At 30.6% G+C, this 21,437-nt stretch overlaps 1 protein-coding gene across 3 annotated transcripts; it reads right to left on the bottom strand.

The window, feature by feature from the left end:
• Window positions 1-815: 815 nt before the first annotated feature.
• Window positions 816-21,155, bottom strand: LOC127729327 (GDP-fucose protein O-fucosyltransferase 1-like). 3 transcript variants are annotated; one of them, XM_052237084.1, is made up of 8 exons: window positions 21,094-21,155; window positions 17,460-17,569; window positions 15,346-15,461; window positions 12,980-13,103; window positions 10,078-10,270; window positions 7,288-7,483; window positions 6,246-6,473; window positions 816-5,311 (listed from the first exon to the last, which is right to left on the bottom strand). In XM_052237084.1, the coding sequence occupies exons 2-8, from the start codon at window positions 17,551-17,553 to the stop codon at window positions 5,126-5,128; spliced, it is 1,137 nt and encodes a 378-aa protein (XP_052093044.1). In that variant the 5' UTR covers window positions 17,554-17,569; window positions 21,094-21,155; the 3' UTR covers window positions 816-5,125. The 3 variants fall into 3 exon arrangements, with proteins under 3 accessions (XP_052093044.1, XP_052093043.1, XP_052093042.1); XM_052237083.1 differs by lacking the exon at window positions 21,094-21,155 and adding an exon at window positions 19,858-20,014; XM_052237082.1 differs by lacking the exon at window positions 21,094-21,155 and adding an exon at window positions 19,918-20,014.
• Between the last annotated feature and the right edge of the window lie 282 nt (window positions 21,156-21,437).

Here is a 21,437-nt window from a genome sequence, read left to right as displayed (position 1 = left end):
TAAGTGTTATTGTGTTCTTTTTATTTGTCTTTGTATATTTTTAACCTTTACTGTTAAGTCCTTTTTTGGTAATATCCCTTTGGTGTGGCTCGGTATTTATACAACCGGCCATTGTGTTATTGTTACATGGTCATTTTTGTATTCTTGTCTATCATGTTGCTTATGTGCTTTGTCTATAGAGTGTCTATATGCCATTTAGTTTTTCTTTGTTGAAATTGATATGTTTTTATAGTGACAATGTTGACTGCTGTACCCCAATTTTTGACATTTTTACCTATTGTGTCTGTATGTTTCACTCACACATTGTTGTCAATATAATGGAATTCTATGCGACTGTCATATAAGTGAGAGGTTTAGCTAGCTATAAAACCAGGCTTAATCCACCATTTTCTACATAAGGAAATGCCTGTACCAAGTCAGGAATATGACAGTTGTTTTCAGTTTGTTTGATGTGTTTGTGCTTTTGATTTTGCCATTGATAAGAGACTTTCCGTTTTGAATTTTCCTTGGAGTTCAGCATTTTTGTTATTTAACTTTATACCACATCTTATTTTTATATAAACTTTAATATTTAACATGTTTTGAATGAGCTGAATAGAAACGGAGGTGGGTGGGGTCAATAAGACAGCAACCAAACAACATGAATAAGTAAATGATATAAGAGCATGCATATAATATTTATACTTTGATATACAGCAATGTATATAAAGAGTGTTCAGTGATTAGAAATAAAATGTTCCCATATCTCTGTGAATGGTCCTATTGCAATGTAAAGTTAATTACAACTAAAACTAGCACTGACAACAAAATTATAAATGGCAAATCTTTTATTAAATAAAACCTTGCTGCCAATGACAAATTCGCAAAATGTAACAATCTTCCAGCTCTTAATGGAATGTTATAAGAATAATAGTACTTAACAATATTTGCATTAAACATTTATGTAATATAAATTACTAGACTTTCAAAATATAGACGTTGCAATCACATAAAAACTTCAAAATGGGACTTACAGGTGACATATTATGAGATCCATATTAAGAAATTTTATTTTCATTTACTGATTTAATTTGAGATTTTCTTGATGTGAACAATAATGTTTTTATTTTTAAAGCTAATTGTCATAAGGGACAAAGATTCTAATTTTGTTAATAACTCTTTTGTCATACTGATATTGTCTGATCAAATTTTTTCAACTTCATATAACTTTCATGCTACCCGGATCTTCAAACTTTATCGCATATGTAAATACATATAGGCTTATAAGGAGTTGGATATAATATCATATACTTTCTGAATGACTTTTATATACTGTAACATAAGTATTTGAACTCGTGATAGATATATCTGCAATTCAATTATGTTACAAAGGGCAGCAACTCCAGAAGAAAAAGCTGAATAAATTTGATAAAAATGACAAAAGAAACTGGTAAAGATTAATCAACTATGTCAATATTTTTACACCTAAATACTTTTTAAAAATTCACAAATATCTCAAACTCTAATTTTATGATTTGATAGTTTTCACTCGTTCTGATTTTAACCAAGGGAAACCTATTTGATGATTGGACAGATACATGTAACAAATACAATATATACCAGATATATGAAGACATTAATGTAAATAAAAATGAACAATAAAAAAATAACAAGGCATAAAGCACCATTTACCTTTTAAGTTTAAAACATCAAAATACATACAAAATTCTATTAATAAACAGAAAAATTAACAAAGTACAATCAAAGAAAATAGAGCACAATTTGGTCCCAATTTGAACTTCGTATCTTATATGAATATGAATATGTAAGTTTAACAAAAATAAGTTTTCCCTTTTGTAATTCTGCTATTCTATAAATAATATTGCATACATTAATTTTTCAGGCCATTTAATTTCAATCTTTATTTATTTTGATCACTATTCTCTTATCTATATATTTGAGCACCTCGCTGTTCACTTTTCTTATTTATTTTTTTGGCCAATTCTTTTCTATATGTTTGGCCCATCTTTCATTTTGGATCATGTTAAAAACACACAAATACAAAAAGTTCTCTTTATACAATAATTCAAGCAAATATATAGCAATTTTCCCTTCTTTTGAAAAAAGTAATCTGATTTGCATGATACACAGTACAGCATATCTAAGTTGTATTTGTTTCGAGTTTGGTCAAAAGTACAAAATGTTACCAAAATATACAACACTTTAAGGTTTTAAAAAAAATTTAAACAGCATATGAAATAAGAAAAAAAATTTCATGCCATGTAGAAGAGTATACACCACTTTAATACTTTTCCACTTTTATTTTATTGACTGTTACAACATTGAATGTTAATTAATTATAAGTAACAACAACAATCTAAAATTCATTAAAAGACACATGTTTTCAAAAATATGGCATATACAATACTATAAATGCTATCTTATAAATCTTATAAAACCCATTAATAATTACTAAGAAACTATCAGTTTATTTTACATTTGAATATTTAAAAATTTTAAGGTAATCACAGTGAGAGGTTGAACAAGAGTTATCTCCCATTTCTTACAGCAAATCAGTTTTAATTCCATCAAAGTTTTACATGGATTTATCCAAGCAAAATTTGCCTGTCAACAATTTTTCAAACAGAGAAATGCTGTAATATAATTCTTACTAAATGAACCATTTCAGTTGATTAATATAAACAAAAGAGAATATAGATTCTAACACTGCATCAAGTGTGATACAATATTTCTCCACTCGAGACAGTTAAGTTTTAAAATTTAAAAAGTGAGGCTTGTTGAGCTTTTTAAATATTTGAAATTTAACTGTTGAGAGTAGAGAAATATCATAATACACGAGATATAGTGGTGGAATCTGTTTCTCTAATGATTTTAAGACGATATCAAAACAAGTTTTATCCTTCCTCTTAAAAGATTTGCAGAAAATTGTGTTCTTTATATGTGACATCATCAGGCATGGTTGCCTTTTTTCATGACGTTACAATAGGAAATTTAGAAGAAATCAAGAAAATTTGATGTCATAATTGAAATTTCGACCAATCATTTGCAGAGAACAAAGTTTTCTCTAGAGATGAGAAATATTTTTCTTACACCGATCAAGACATGTGAAAATAGCATGAAAATTAGAGAAATATGACTCGTAAAAAGCTTTTAGTTAAGAAACTTGTAATATCTAATTTTTTAGCTTCTTTTTATTTATTAAGAAATTTAGGAGAAGTCATGCAGATTTAATGAAAAGAATTTAACAGTCACCAACAATATCAAAAAAATATCAATATAAAATTTTATAATCTATATATCACATGACATATTTACATATCGAATGACACATACATTTCACATGACGTATCTACATATCACATGACAAAACAGAGTATTCATATCTCTTGACATCAATAAAAGTTCTATTAGGATGACCATATGCCAATGCTTTTACATTTCCTGAGTGAAAATGAAAATTTACCTCATAAAAATGCCAGTGGTATATTGAGTCTCATACTACATACATCATATTAATAATTCATAATAATTCAAAATTCAAAATCACATGTTTTATACTGTTACTGATGTTTTTAGATACATTCTTTTGCAAACATATCAAAAAATATTTCAATCCATTCTAAAATATCCTACTTTGTATAAAATTATAATTGAACCATGTTCAGGGTATCCCATATCCCTAAGCCTTTCATAAAAAAAACCTTGAAAATAGAAAATAACAAAAAATAGTCCATATTCCTTTAACAAAAAGTCCAATTGTATCCAAAAAGTGGAAATATTTCTTATCTAGGAAACAAAGAATACATTTATCCCTTATACCATTTATTAAAAGAATGAAAGTCCATTATTCAAACCAAAGCTCATTACATATGTACTTCTAGATCTGAAGGTAGATTTCCAGCTGCTGACCAAACAAGCATGTATGAAACAATTCAAATTTCATTTCTTTCAATCAACAGTTATTGTATCAATAAAACAACAAAGTGAAATATATCTCAAATAATCTGTTTGTCTTTAAGGTTATAACTACATCAATAGGCAATCTCACAGATATTTAAGAAATTTTGCAAGAATCTAGAGCGTGTGGAACTGCAAATGAATATAGAAATACATTATATATCAATTAAACTTTTAAACTTTCCGAGATATAGCAAATTAAGTTTCCCAAAAAACAGAATAACAAACAAAAATAACGTAAAGTTAAGCAATTTTTACTTTAAATTATTATTCCTGAAAACACTGCGAAACTCTTTATCAATGAAATGTTATTGATATGAACTTTTTTTTGTCACCAAATTTATCTTTTTGAATATAGATAATTGTATCTTCTACATGAACAAAGCACAGACAAAGGCAATAGTATTTGTGACTGCATTGTGCATCATTATTTACATAATGATTTATAAAGTATGAACTAATTTAGTGACCTTTTTTATATCAATAAAATGGAAAATTAAGTGACAATAACATATGATGTTTGAAGAAAATTTGTAAGACCAAAATATATGAAAAGTCAAATTACTCATTTTTTACAATATTTATGTGCATTCTATACATTTTATACATTTGTACTTTTAAATGCAAGATCATCTCAGAAAGTATAAAAGTTACCTATACACAATCTATAGTTGCTTAGAAAACATCATACAATCTGTAAGGTGGCCCATCTATGTAGCTGTTAAATTTGGAATAAAAACTATTTCACAAGTTTTGAGAGGAAATAAATATTTGGTTCTATTTTAAATTAGGATAATTGCACACATACTGAAGGTAATAAATCATACAAAATTACAGAAACATTTCCATGTATGGCGGGGACAATTTTTCTCAGTACTAATGCAACTATCCTGTATTAATTATATTGCACTAACTATAATTAGGTCACACCAGCTTAATTCTAGTTCTTAAGATTCAATCTCTTTAAAAATTTCTCCTGTCTAAAATCTAATTTTCTATTTTTAAATTTTGTTCAATTCTTAACAAAAGTGCTTGCTGATTTAAAATTCCTTAAGTGATTGATAGAAAAAATGAAAAATATAGCATGTCTCCAACCTTTTAAAATCCAAAGAAGTGAAAACTAAAATGGTGTGACCTTATTTTTATTTTTTTCCCTGATCTATTTTTACTACAATTCATCATGAATAGTTTTCTGTTTAAATGCCCAAAACTCTGATGGCAATTTTATAACGTCTCTTTCTCTTTTAACAAAAGCTGTAAATGTTGAGAAACAATTTCCTATAAAGATGTCACCTCGAGCCATTAAAGCTAGATCTAGATGTGGATTGTCTTTCTTTGACTTCACAAACTTCACCTAAAAAAGGAGGAAAGAAATGTAAATTTTAATCAAATCTTGAACATCATACAAAAAAAAATGAAACAAGTGGTCATAATCATTTCATATCAATGTTTTTGATGGCCATTTATTCCATGTGAAATAAATCATTTAATATGGCAAACAAATATGTAATATGTTTTGGGGCAGTATTTGCTCCTACACATATTCTATTCATTTGTTTAACAGGAGAAGGAAATCCAATCATAAGGTTAGTTTATACAGAATATTTTACTTATAAAAAAAGTACTTAAACATCTTTCTCTGTAAAAGGTATGTCAGAAGGCCATTTACTTGACATATTAAAGTAAATCCTTTTAAATTTGTTTAATTGTATAATTTCTTGCCCTTTGGTGCATAGTTAAATTATCATACCACCAAAGACCAAAGGATGGTAATAACTACAGGTCACTGTACTACCTTCAACAATCTGCCAAATCCATTCCATATAGTAAGCTTTGTAAGACCACAGGATGATCAAATAATGTAAGCAATTCAAAAGAGAAAACCCAAAAGCCTGATTTAAATGAAAAACAAATATAGCATACAGCAACCAATAACCACTAAATTACAGGCTCCTTGCTGACTTTGATGGTCGGTGGATATCTTTGGGCACCCTAGCTTCCTCCACCAATAAAAACTACCCAAATGAAATAATCAATAATGCTGAAAGTGGTGTTAAACACCAACAATCAATCAATCAATCCTAACTTACTCAACAAATCCTTAAACTTTGTCTTACTGTGGATTCATTATTATTCCTGGTACCAATTTACGTGGATTTCTTAGGTGTCCAGGAACCACAAATTTAAATGTTAAGAAGTACTAATTTTATATCAATCCACAAAAATATTTGAATCTACATTAAATGAAGATGTAAACACTATGACATGTAAACTATCATCAGACTTACATCTTTGATGACTTTAGACATTTTATCTATTAAGTCTCTACTATCTGTTCCAATAAAGACAGATTTAGCTCCCACTTTTTTGACAGCTTTCTTTACTTGTTTAACAATTGCATCATCTGAGGGATAACACATCTCTTTATCTGGTTTTCCATGTTCTTGTCTGTACCCAAAACACTGGGGAGCTGCAAACATCATTGGTGAGCTCGATAAATGGTCACAAGCATTTTGCTGAAAAATATATTTCATTATTTTTTAGAATACAGTCATAAAACTACATATTTTTAAAAGTAGACTTTCTTCATTTTCAAAATTTATTTGAGTTATTTTGTTGTTAAAAAAAAGTTATTTAGTTTTGATAATGATATCAATATTTCATTCTAATGCAATACTTTTTGTAATGTTCTTTTTGATTGGATAATGCAATAAATTTCAGGATATCAATCCCACAATTTCCTGGTTCAAATATGTGCAAGACGGCACAGACATCATGTATATGATTTTGATATCGATTATTTAACTGTTCCATTTGAATTGATATAACAGTAACGAAAGGTAAGATTTGGGGCATTCATTTTTTTAATTCAAGGTGACAATATCTGTTTACTGGCTCTGCTGACTTGTCCTCAAGAAACTCAATTTGTGACTTTCAAATTTCCAATTGATACCAGCAAATTTTTCAAATGCAATATTGTTATATGATAATGCTATAACATTCTTTTTCTGTTTTGAGTAATTATATATTAAATCTAAATCTATCTATCTACTCATGGGAAATTCTACAAGATAATCTTATTCTTATCTCTCTACAAAAAAACTTTTATTTATATGTGTCTTTTCTCCACAAGATGTGACATTTGTATCTTAAATGTTTTGTTAGAAAATACATGATATATGATATAAACTAAACTATATCTATTCCACATCTCCTTTATTCATATGATACAGTCCTCTTTGACTTTATATGGAAACTTCAATCATCTTCACATCTTAAATAAAAGTTTGTGTCACTTACAATATTTAAATATATAATTAGTTAACTTACAAAATCTGAGCCAAGTCTTAAATGTATAGAGACAAATGGTCCATCAGGCAGATTCTTTTTTATAAATCTTTCTGCTTTTTTGTCAATACCATCAGACCACTGTAGGTGTTTATGAAGACGAACATTGCTCTCAGAAACAGGGAATGCACCTGGGGCACCAGTAAATGCTAGGACTGGGTACTTGTCTGCTGGGTACCTAAAAAAAGAATTTTAACTAATGAAGAAAACTGTAATTTTTGTCTAAAAATCCAAACCACAATTATCAGGATCTGCTTACCCTTCCAGAGCACCTGAGATCACTCTTGGTTTTTGGTGGGGTTTGTGTTGCTCAGTCTTCGGTTTTCCATGTTGTGTTTTGTATACTGTTGTTTGTCTTTTAGTCCTTTTTTATGCCATGGCATTTTCAGTTTATTTTAGTTTGATTGTCCCTTTGGTATCTTTTGCCTCTCTTTTTCTATTGCATAAAATTAAATGCAAGAAATTAAAGGACAAATAACTTTAAAATGTATACTCTGTGATGAATAACCCTATTATTCACTGTTGAATAATGTTTTGAGCTATTTGATTTGTACATGAGTTATCTCCCATTAAAAGGATGTCACAGACATACGTAAACAAAATGGTAATGGCCAGGTTAGAAGCCCATCAAGTGATGAGTAAACAAGATAAAACAAGAATGTGTCCATAGCACACGGATTCCCCCACTCGCACTATCATTTTCTATGTTCAGTGGACAGTGAAATTGGGGTCAAAACTCTAATTTGGCATTAAAATTAGAAAGATCATATCATAGGGAACATGTGTACTAAGTTTCAAGTTGATTGGACTTCAACTTCATCAAAAACTACCTTGACAAAAAACTTAAACCTGAAGAACTTTAACCTGAAAAACTTTAACCTGAAGTGGGAAAGAAGGATGGACGAACGAATGGACACACAGACCGAAAAACATAATGCCCATAAATGGGGCATAAAAAGGCTTGAAAATTCATCTAGTGATGAGGATATCTTTTGTAAACAGCCCTTTTCAACCTGTGTTGAACATACAAGAAATTCTTAGACACAAAATAATTTTCTAAGATAAGTGTTTTGACAATCTGTTACTACAGTAAGGCAAGTGATATTTCAATGGTTCAAAAAGCCCTTCTACTGTTAGTTTGGTATAATAAAACAATTGTGGTTCCTTAAATTGTCAACTTTAAAAAGTTATTTCACTTCGTACTGCGCTCTCAGGAAAATAACCTTTTCCGTTGACAATTTTGAATATTCATCTTTTCTATGGGCCATAGTTGTATAATATCTTAAATAAAAATTTGTTTATATTATCATAACCTTGAATTATTGGTAAGATTTAATAGTACAAAAAAATCAGTCACACAGGAAATTAAATCAAACTTGTCTAGAGTTATGATACTAATACAAGTCAGATTTGTCTTGTAGTGTTAATCAATCAGCTGTTATATAAAGAAAATATGTTAATTATTTATCCATTAATGTGTTGTTTTTTTTTTGTTTTTTAGAACTTTCTTGTTTTATATAACCCTAGCCAATAAACAATAAACAATTATCCGACCATCTACAATATACATATCAAATCACATTCCTAGGGGAACATTTGCTCTAGGCCAAAAAAAATTAATACATGTGTTTCCGCTAACGTGCTGAAAAAAAATAGGGTAGGTAGGTAGGCAATATCATTTTATTTTACATACATTTTTTAGCTGGTTACTACTAGGGAATCAGTCTGACTTTAACAGTGCTTGTTCCAAAATGGCATAAAAAGTGTTAGGGTAGGCACTAAAAATTAGGGTAGGTAGGGTTAGCGGAAACACATGTATTTTTTTTTTGGCCCTATTGTATTTGGTAGGTATTTCTGAATACTATATGGTTCCACATATATGTTTTTAATATTTTGGAAATTTTTTTAATGTTGAACTATGCAATCTGAAAATCCTTGATTCATCAACTCACTGGTTCTTTTTTTCAAAAGATATCTGCCCTTTTTTGAAGGATTTTAGTATATCTGTCCCTTTTTTTGAAAGATTTTAGTGTAGTCTTTTGATATTGTATTTGGAGGTATCCCTTTTTATCTGCAAAAATACATAAATTTAAATCGAAAACTTATTATATTTGAAAATTCAATTATTAATATCATAAACAAAAATTTGTTTATGTTGTCATAACCTTGAACTATTGGGCAGATTCAATAGTACAGAAATATCAGTAACAGAGGAAGTTACATTAAACTTGTTAACAGTTTTAATATCAATACAATTCAAATTTATCTTGTAGTGTTAATCAAACAGCTTTATATAAACAAAAGTTGTTAATCATTTCTCCAGTATTGTTTTCTTTCAGACTACACCTTTTTTTTCTGGGATTGTACTTTCTAGTTCATTAGCAGATTCATAAATCATAAGAATACATGATTTTCAATATATTTAGCAAGCAAGGACGTATTTTAAGAACTGGTTAACATAATATCCACACCATAATTTTGTTTTACATATCTTGTCAAATAAATAAGTTTAACAAAAGATCAATAACAGTTTATTACAACTATAAGTAAGAACTGACATTCCAATGTGTTCAGTATTAACACCTCATAATAGATTTGATGAGGACTTTATTTTTTCAAAACATATTGTGTAGAAATTTTCCTCATTACTACTTTCCATACCTAAACTTAATTAAGTAAATATTATTGATGTATAAGTCATGGCCTCTCTGGACGTCTCTATTAAATTCAGAAATAAGACTAAAATTAATATTACTAGTAAGTGAAATATACCTTTTCAGCCATCTCTGAATTTCATGAGGATTGTATGAATCATAAGTAAGAGGTCCATAAAACACATTTTTATCAAATTCCACTTCAAACGTATCCCAGAATGGGCCAAATGGGTTTCCATCCTTTGCTGCACAGCTTGGCTCATCTGATGTTTTTTTATCAACATAATGGGTTCTAGCAGAATAACAAAACACTGAAATGACATACAAAATTTAAATTAGTTTTTAAGTTCATTCCAAATGAAAGTTTTAGCCTTTTTTTGCCTATCTTTAAAATTATCCCAAATTCTTAATAAGGATTCTGGAAGACATGCCAAAGTTTTGATATTGAATGTTTAACTTTACACACAGCAGAGTTTTCAAAAACATGTTTGATTTTTGTTTGAATTGTTTCATCTTTTGTTATGTTGCAGCCTTTAATATATGACTCACTATATGGCATGGGTTTAATCATCTGACAATATTCATTTCTACTTTCTGTTTTTTAGACATTTCAGAGTCCTCTGATTTTGTCATTATAATGTACAGCTTAAAAAAATTCATTGCCTTATGTAATAATTACTAGAACAGAAAGTAGAAGGGGGATCACAGCCAGATCCTTGTAAGAAAAGTGTGGACACAGAATCTGTATTTTAATTAGATTGGAATATTCCTGATAAGATTATTCCAGAGAATTGTTGGAAACAAGAAAATCATATCACCTTTCTTTTCCAGACAAACATAACGTCAATGGCTACTGATGTCATTACAAACTACTTTCCTTTGTGACAAATAATTAACTTGGTTAGGTGGTAATGGAATTTATATATATAATTAGTATACCTGAAAATGTGACCAACTGAAGTTAACTCAATATCGTCATCTACCCACATAAACATTTTGATACCTCATCTGAGATTTTTTATCGCAAAACAGATGGTAATCAAATCTTGTCATGCTGAGGTAAGCGAATAACATGCAAATGATTTACACCTTTTTCTGTATACACAATTCATCACAGAGTGCCACGTGAGGATGAGGAGGCTGATAACAAAATACCATATCAGATTGTTATTTCAAAGTACATAAAGAAAAGTTCTGTTTTTTAAGAATTTTTCTTTTTAAATAGAGATAAGGGGTATGCTTTCTATCAGTTAGTGCCTAGTTTTTACAAATACTATAATGGACATTTTACAGAGGTGTACATCTGAATTGTAATTAACCATACTTCTTTTTATATATTTGTCATGTTTTTTTAAATACATGTACAACTATAAAAGAGAAAAACTGTAAGCAGAACTCACAAATTCATGCTAGCCACTCCCCAAAACTGAACATCCAGTTCTGGCTTAAACAGTAGTAACAGATCCAATATGCCTATCACCATTTCTCATGTAACAGTAAGCAAATACAGTGAAGTCCATGTAACGCTTTGGAAAACCCCAAAAATTGAATCGATTTATAATTTAGTTATCATTTTGGAAACATTTCTGAAATACCTGATCCCAGATGTGAGAGAAAAAAGTACACCTACCCCTGCATAAATGTTCTTCATCTTCAACTCTTAAAATCGCAGATTTTGTTCAAACATCCTCATAATTCCATAGAATAAAACAATAAATTGTCTTAAATGACATATGAAACCATAAAAAACAGCTTATCTATGATAGTATGTATCATCATGGCAGACAAACAAAACCCCAGCCATTAGAAGGGTTAATACAACAGGTTTTACCAAATGAAGTGAATTTACTCAAAAGTTATTTCAAATTAGAACACCAAAACTAAAGTTGGATAAAATTTTAATATTTAATCTAGAGGATAGTGATGGGAGCCATCACAATGCCCCTGCAGTAGGTAAATAAGTAAATTGGGATGTGATTAGAGTTATTTCATTTATATGCACAGGGGTGTTAAAGTGCAATTAACCTTTTAACCATGACCATCAACTTCCTGTTTTCTTCCAGTAGTGAACAATCATTGCAACTTTGATCCTTGAACTCCATGGATTTTTAAACTTAGAACAGAAGTATTTATTTTTGTACATATGAAAAAGGGTGGCTAAGTTGTATAAAGATTGTGACCATGATTTTCAGTGTACAGTTTTCTTTATCATACATGACACAGCTTTCAGTTTAATCTCTGAACCCAAAGGAGTTTAAATATAGAGATTGGAAATGATTTGTGACAATAAGACATGAACCTTTAATAATGCCAAAAAAGGTTGACCACAAGTCATCCACAATAACAACCTTTTGTGGAGAAAGGTTAATCATTGAAGTTTGCAAAATGTTGATAAAATCTTTAATTTATTTCGCCTCTTTCTGACACCATTTAGAATTTGTCACAGTTTGTCGTGCTGTTTACATTGTACATCTACAATAATGTCAGCAATGCATGTGGAAACATTTAAAGGCTGATGTTCCCTTATTACAATTTTGTTTTCAGCACTACAGCTATTGTGATGTATACAATACACCCGAGTTCCCATATAGACAGATGTTTAGAGGATGGATGTGTTTTGTTTTTATCCTACTTATATTATAATGTCAATGTATGCGCAGGTAAAAGTCCTTTGGCGAACAACAGTTTACAATTTTAACCTTTTGGTAATAACTATGATAATTAGAAGGGGTAGGGTGTTTCGGTACATTTTTTAATCTTTTGATGTTCTCCCTTAACCAAGTAGGGTATTAACAATTGATTAATATAGATATCCCAGAGACAGAAAATATTGAAGTTGTTCTAAACAAAAATATCGTAAACCAACTTTTAATTGTTAGCAATTTATTTTCACAATTTCGAAAAAAACAATAACATGAAAATGAATGGTCAATTCTTTCTATTTTCAACCCTTAATAATCTATCCAGGCCCAGGAGGGGACCTACCTAGTCTTTCCCCAAGATGTAGGAAGGGAACTTACCTATTCTTTCTCCTGGAGGCCAGACTGTTGGTGCTAAGTGTTCCATAAATAATTCCATCGTCATCACCTTATGGAACTCTGCCAGAGGATGAACTTTAAAGTATTTGTCAAATGGCACTTGGACCTTCAATGGAATTATGAACAGACTATAACAATCAGTTGATGTTGACAACAAATATTTTTAATAAACATGTTTTGTAAGAGGTGTGAACAAAATTTGGGGTCATTCATCAAGTTTCAATATCATTTCATTCATATAAAGACAGCTAATTAAAAATACAAGGTATAGACGAAGAAATCAATACATGCAATAATACTTTCAGCAATGAATTATTTACTAAATCTGAGGGACATCAAAATAATTTCATTGTGAAATAAACATGTGATAGAAAGGCAATTCTTTTTTTACACCTACCATCTAATAAAGTTTAGTAAGAATTATGAAATTTAGTGGATAGTTGTCTCATGGCAATCATATCACATCTCATTATTTTTATACTTTATTGTATTATTATATCTATCAAAATTTATTTTAACATTTGTATACCACTTTATCAGGTTAATTTTTTATGCCTTTCAACTACAACTTTTTTTAACATTTTTTTCTATAATTGTCCAGGTTTCTCACTAAGGCACGTCCATGCAAATCTGCCTGGACTCATCATTTTCAAAACTGATGAGTCCAAAGATGCATCAAGTTGTATAACATTGTATCCATTGAGCCAAGTTATAATCATTTTATAGCAAAAGTTTGAAAATTAATCTATAGTTGATGACATTCCTTTCTCTGTTTTGTAATGGAGACTTCTCACTTATAGACTCACCAGGGCATAAATAGTGAGTTCCTAGAATCACCTACCAAAATCCTTAGTGAGAACCCTGATTGCTCTCAGTTATAAAAACTTCATCTAGATGAGACCAAGAAAAAAATGTCTTAAGAAGATATAATGTGTGTTCCTTGTATTCTTCAAATAATAGAAGAAAAAAGGCTAAGTCAATTTTTGGTTATGGTAAACCCCAAAAATCATTTAGCTAAAAATTCAAAATGGCAGGTGTTCAACTTCATGTCCTGTAGAAGTATCTGTGCAAGTTAAGTTGAATTTCTGTTTTTAAGGAGTTGCAGATTAACATAATAGATTATAGAGTCACACAGATGACAATGTGACGACGATGTAAGACAAAAGAAGTAAAGAAAATGAACCATCATATATTTGAAACTACTGAACATGTGAAATCTAAGAATCAATCTGAAGTCTTATTAAATTCATGTCCATTGTAGAAAATCATTTTGTTAACTAACTACCCATTGTGAATATAAAGTAGCATAAAACAAGGAAAAAGGCCAAAGACAAAGTTTTGTTGTTTACTTCATATCACACAATTATTAGCTGAAGCTGTAACAGAAAAAACAATTTGTTTTTTTTAGCCAATTCAGCAGCATAGAAACAGACTGGTTCCATTTTTTATGATTGGCATCAATAAAATTTAAGCTGTCATGAAAAAAAAAGTGTCATCCAAGTAACAAAATACAATTTTTTGCTTAAATATTTTTTTTCTTTAGAGAATTCATGTGATTTTACAATTCATGTTGTAAAATTTTACTAGCTGATCCAAATATTCAATGTGTTATTGTATATTTACTAAACTCATGAGCGGCCAATAATACTCTACTGAAGGTACTATTATAATCGGATTATTAATTTACTATGAAGTCATTATTATTCTTGGTGTACTAATTTTTGTGGATTGAGGATAACTACAAATTTAAGTGTTCCACAAAATATAATTTTTCTACAGGTGTGAAAAACCACAAATTTGAGAATCCCACACTAGTACACCAAACTTGAACTGAACAGATCTTAATCAAAAGACTGGACAATAACTTATAAAGTAATGTTCAAGTCGTTTAAGTCCATTTTCAGACTTATCCAACTGTGAAAGTTTCAGAACAGTTCAGACAATTAGCTTGCAGTCAATTAAGATCTGTCAGATTAGTAGTTGTTCTTTATCTGTAAAAAAACAACAATATACCAAATTGTCTGAAAAGATACTGATCAGTAGTGGATTAACAGCAAGCCAATTGTCTGAACAGTATTGAATTTATAACAAGGAAATATCCGAAAGAAAAACTTAAACTCTTAACAAGACTTACTGTTTTTAGGTTCATGCTTTTCAGATTGTGTTAAGACCAAAATGGATGTTTAAGACTGAAATTCCTTTCACATTGCAGGAATATTAAAATAATAACCAAACAGTACAATTTAGTATCAAATCCACAGTGTATCCTAATACATACTCTAAACAGAACTGGTAAATGGTATTCTACTCAATATGGTTTGATTAATGTCCTGTAAACAAATACATACTGATTTAGGATTTGGCCAGTGGTATTCAACCCATGGTGGTAGTATTAATGTTCTGTCCAATGATTTGGCAAAAGCTAAGGCACCAAGAAACTGGTCTGCCTGATTTCCAAATCTTCCTACAAAATAAATGAAAACATTACCAAAATATCTGAATGTTTTTTTTTCAAAACAGTACACACAATATGTTTCAATCTAGGTAGGCAGTTATTCCAAACAACTTCCAAACCTTTAAAGTAAATGACAACAAGCATTCTAAGAGTATAGCATGGCAATGCATAGTCCCCTACCGTTAAAAATAAATTGTACTGGAACAAAATGCTATGTTTGATCAATAACTTGTCATGGTGTAAATTTGTAAACTATATAACAAATATCAAGTCAATATCTTCAAGCATGACGAAAAAAAGTGTGGAAAAATGATTATTTAAGTTAACTTTTTAAGTCCAAGGACCATAACTCTGCACAAAATCATCAGATCTAAACAAAATTAGAACTTGATCTGTAACATGTCATGATAAAACAATGTACCAATTACGAAAAATATATTCAAGCATGACAAAAAAAGTGCGAAAAACTGATTATTTGAGTGAATTTTCTAAGTCCAAGGACCATAACTCTGCACAAAATTATAAGACCGGAACAAAATTCGAACTTGATCTGAAACTTGTCATGATAAAACAATATACCAAATATTAAATCAATCTCTTCAAGCACGAAGAAAAAAACAGGAAAACTGATTTGCCGGACTGACGGATGGACAGACAGACGGATGCAAACCTAAAGTCCCCTTCAACTTCGTCGGTAGGGGACTAAAACACTTTATGTTCACACACTGTATAATGAATTGCTGTAAATCATCAGAAGCAGAATGGATTTTTTTTTTGCTTTGTTCTATTTCATTTTTCTAGGGGGTGGGGAGTGGGTATTTGAAAGTGTTATTTAATTCTTATGTTAATTTAATGCTTTCCTTAAAATGATTGTAAGATTTAATTTCATGCTTTAGAAATTAAAATCTTTAAATGTTGATTTGTGTCAGTACTAACATTGATTTTGTTTTTGTAAAAATTAAAACATAACTAAATATATATATATCATGTATATTGCTATATCAATAAACAGTTATGAGAATTCATGATCCTACATTCTGTTTTATATTGTGTCATTGCACAAGGTCATGCTTTTCTCAGACTGTTTATGAAATCTTTACACTAAATCCCTTGGACGTGTCCTGATTGATACCTTAGTCTGGGAGAATATGATTTATCTATTAGTTGTATAAATTGGCCTTGAACAAGCTTTTGTACTCTTACACGTATATTGGTGCTTTGTGTCTATTGTTTTTGTATGTCGTACAGATCTTTAGAGTTAAGTCAATTGCAACTGATTTTTTCAGTTTGTTCTTATGTTGTGTTGTTACACCAGTATTGACCACTGTCCAATGTTGAGTGCTCACAAACATGTACATGTATAACCTGCCATATTCTTTACGTGTCTGTCCCAAGTCAGAAGCCTGTATTTCAGTGGTTGTCATTGGTTCATGTCTGTCACATTTGTTTTTGGTAAATTGTTTCATTATAAATAAGGTCAACAGTTCTGTCGTTTGAATTGTTTCACATTTTTCATGTCTGGGCCTTTTATAGCTGACTATACAGTATGGGTTTTTCTCATTGTAGAAGACCATACAGTGACCTATAATTGCTTAAATAGACTTATTTGAACTCTGGTGGATAGTTGTCTCATTGGCAACCCTGCCACATCTTATTTTTATATGAGATACATGTTTACACTGTAATATCTTTCCAAGGCAATCTTAAACAACCTTCTTGACTTCACATGATTCATAGCATGACATATTGTATAGACACTAGTCTATCATTGAAGACCCTATGTTGACCTAGTGATGTTTTTTTGTGATTTTTAATATCATTGAGTCCAATACTTTCTTATTGACCGGTATCCCCAAATCTTCTTTCAGTTAGATCCTGACTAAAATTTCCCATCTATGAAGGGCATACCACATCTTAATTTTTATATGTTTTTTTTTTATTTTGATATGGTTTTATAAATTGTTTATTCATGAAAAAAGATAAGTATTGATTCAGCTTACAACTAACCCATACAGGGACAATACATGATATATCCTTTAGGATCTACAAGGGTTGATTTTACTGTATGTAATAGACACCAAACTAATATCAAATTCTTCATCTTGTAGTACTGGTATCTGAAAAAAAAAAAAAATCGCCTTCTATGAAGCAACTAGCAAATATTGATATTTATGGCACATCTGTTCATGTACTAAAATTACATAATCTCCAATTCTCCACCAGTTGGTTAAGGACGGAAATTATAAAATCACTGCAGCAAATTTGTTTTGTTTTAACACTTATGATAATAGATTCCTATCATGACACAAATATTTCCAATCAAAATCCCTTGTGCATGCATGTGACAAAAACATTTTACAGTTTGTTCTGATGTTGTGCTGTAACACCACTGTCCAAGGTTAAGGGAGGGTTGAGCGCTCACAAACATGTTTAACCCTACCACATTCTTTATGTGCCTGTCCCAAGTTAGGAGCCTGTAGTACAGTGGTTGTCGTTGGTTCAGGTCTGTCATACATGTATTTGTTTTTTGTAAATTGTTTTGTTATAAATTAGGCCATTAGTTTTCCTCATTTGAATTGTTTAACATTTTTCATGTCGGTCCTTTTAAAGCTGACTATACTGTACAGTTACCTATAATTGCTTACTACTACTTCATTTTAACTCTGTTGAAGGCTGTACTGCTTTATACCACTTCATTTTAACTCTATTGGACAGCTGTCTCATTGGCAATTATACCACTTCTCCTCATTTTTATATATATTCATTTATGAAGTTTCCTGAAGTCACAAACAACTTCTCTCACTTTAAGCTATAGATCCACTACTGATGCAATATTTCATTAAACAATAAAAATATTAAATTGTATGTATGTATTTTTGTTATAAAGAATAAAAGTATCGAGAAATGTTGTTTTTTTTTGGGGGGGGGGGTTTAATCTCTTTAAAAGAGGGGGTCTTGATTTTATTTTCCTTCCTCAAGGTGGGACATGAAAAAAATCAGAGAAATTCCACTGTCTCCTCCCACCCCCCCACCCAATGATAGAAAATGACCAGTTCCTAATCTGGAAAATTTTATTTAGGTACAGACTAAAAACTGTATTAAAATCTATTTATTTGTCATGATTCAGATAAATAGAGATTTTCTAAATATATGTTTCTCAGATTTGGAAACTTTGAAATAAATTTTGTAAGAATTCTAATCTTGGTGAGCTATATAGAGGGCACTCTAAAACAAAATGCATTTCATTTTCTATCAAGTTAAGTGAACAGTGTTGACAGAGCCTTTCACACCTACATGACCTAGACAGTTCAAGTTTTCCTGAGATTGTATTTAGTTTTCGTTCATGTCTCCCAGTTTCTATTCTGTTATACTCCGAGTTTGTTATGGGCAGAGAATCTCTCTTGTTGACCCATATTTCAAGAAATAGTAATTTATTTGGTTTATCAGTCTAAACAACAACTGTTTAAAACAGGACATTTACAAGCAGTGCTTGTGTTAAGTTCTTTATTTCCACTAACAAACTCATAGTCCGGGATTGCTCTGCCGTTGGATGTCAGAGCAATTTCGGACTTACAAACTCATTGACCAGTAAGCTTTCTTTATTTACTTAAAAAAAAATTTAAGCATGTAATTGATAGTAATCGATTACACACAAATCCTTCATGTAATCAATTACTAATGACAGTAATCTTAAAATTGAGAATGGAAATGGGGAATGTGTCAAATTTTCAGTCATAGAGAGAACCCGACCAAAGTCAAAGAGCAGAAAACAGCAGAGGGCCACCAATGGCTCTTCAACACAGCGAGAAAATCCCGCACCCAGAGGCGGGCTTCGGCTGGCCCCTTAACAAAAATGTGTAATAGTTCAATGAAAATGGACGTCACACTAAACTCCAACTGTCCAAAACATAAACAGGTTGGGAGCAACCCCCCAAAAGAGGGATATCCCTTAATTGAGGGACTGTCCCTCAGACAAGGGGTCATTTTACTGTTGTAGAAAAGAAAAATGAAAAACTTTAGATTTCTTAACTTAAAAGGGGAAAAATTCATTATATTTGGAACAACTTTTCTAAAAGAGGGGTCCCATTATTTTCAATAATGAAGAAGATACAAGTCTAGGAACATAACAAAATTCTTGGACATGTTTTGACCATATAATACCAGATAGAAGTATAGTTCTTTGGGAAAAGGTTCTTCAAATAATATAAATATGTGCTCATTTGTACTAAAAAGTGGTATTTACAAAAAACTATTTCTTATCACTTGAAATTTACCCCTCATAAAAGGAATAGTCATTACAATGAGGGGTTACCCCTCATTTGAGGGTTTGTTCCCAACCTGATAAACGAACTATTACCCAAATTTCCTGTTCGATATATCAGGTAGAACTCCTGCTTAGAGTTACCTTTTTTATCATTTTGAATATAGACACTATCTGTCTTTATTTGTCTGTGAAATGACCTACATTTTTCTTCATCAAGTCATCCAGCCTTCAATTTTATACATCTATTTACAAAACAACACGTCGTCTTCCAGCCCTCAGCATAAACTTCCGTTTGAAACAGCGCCCTCTTTCGGTGTATTTATGTCCCCTTAGTAAGAAATTTACTAAAACATGCTATTTATTCCGGTCGGAGATTTTGTTATTCGTGAAACTGTTTGTTTGGTTTTTTTTCTTGCTTAAAGTCCCTTGGCAGTATTGTAGAAATAAGTTATGTATTTTTTAGCAGCATTTGGTATTACTTTTGAAATAGAAATAATCATGATCAAATGATTTGTAGTTGCATTCATACAGACATCCCATAGCAAAATTTCAGATAGTATATAAGACCTGGGGCTATTAATAATAACAGTATAATAGTCCCAGATAAGACGTATAAGATCGTAAAAGTATTATTACTTTGCTTCGAAATGTATGGGTATACGATTACAATGAAATATTTTGGTTATTTGGTTACAACTTTACCCGTTTAATATGCTGAACAAGACTATAGAATATCTATTTTTCAAATCAATGGGCGTTGACTGTTGATAGAATACATATCACTGACGATAAATAAATAAATGAATAAAATAATTAATTAATTAATTCCGCTTGTAAGGTAACTCAGAGGAGGATTTAAGGGGGGCTGGGGGCCCAGGCCCCCCTTTTTTGGGAAAAATTTGGTTGATTATATAGGGAATCACTGAAGCATGACTGGAGCGCCCCCCCTTAGGCAGTCAGTGGGCCCCCCTTATGAAAATTTCTAGATCCGCCACTGAGGTTGTGTAGTGTGAGCAACAAACGTCCAGCTTTGTGATATAAATGTAGAACCCGATTTCTACTCATTTCGTGTAAACTGGAATGGTACTGGAGTTTTAACAGGTCACATACAATATACACTTCCATCATTCATGATTTGTATATCATACGCATAATTCCTATTTAGACTACTAATATGTGATATTCAAGACGATTTGTGCACTACGATGCTTGATTTATATAAACGTGGCCAGATTAGAAACTTTCACACAAAAAAGAAGAAACGTTCATAAATTCAACGTTGACAACATCAAAGGACCATATAATTTGTTCTAATGTCCAATATTTCTGAAATAATAATAAAACTTCTGTTAAAAATATCAATAAATTAATGATTACCTGTCTAAAAAGGTTTCAATTTTACTTTCTCCTTCAAGACAAACATACGTTTAAAGACTTTCGTTATAGCAGGTGGCTTTGAAACGGTAGCAACAGCTTGAACAAATTATACTTTCCATTTGTTCAAGCGTTTAAGTATTTGATACTAATGTACAATATTCACTAAGTGGTAGGTAGGTACAAAAAGAAATATCAATGTCCGATACAGCATAGAGTTGTACCAATGTTATGGTATTTTTGGTTTAAATTAAGCCGTAAGGACACGGCCAACTTCCTCGCGAAAAAACCCTGTTTTTTGCAATTCTCTTCAGACATTTTACATTTAACAATATTAAAAGAACAAA

Source organism: Mytilus californianus, unplaced genomic scaffold (assembly GCF_021869535.1).
Source record: "Mytilus californianus isolate M0D057914Y unplaced genomic scaffold, xbMytCali1.0.p SCAF_2, whole genome shotgun sequence".
Lineage (NCBI taxonomy): Eukaryota > Metazoa > Mollusca > Bivalvia > Mytilida > Mytilidae > Mytilus > Mytilus californianus.
Note: the sequence above shows the minus strand (reverse complement) of the source record. Positions and strands in the feature narration are given on the sequence as shown.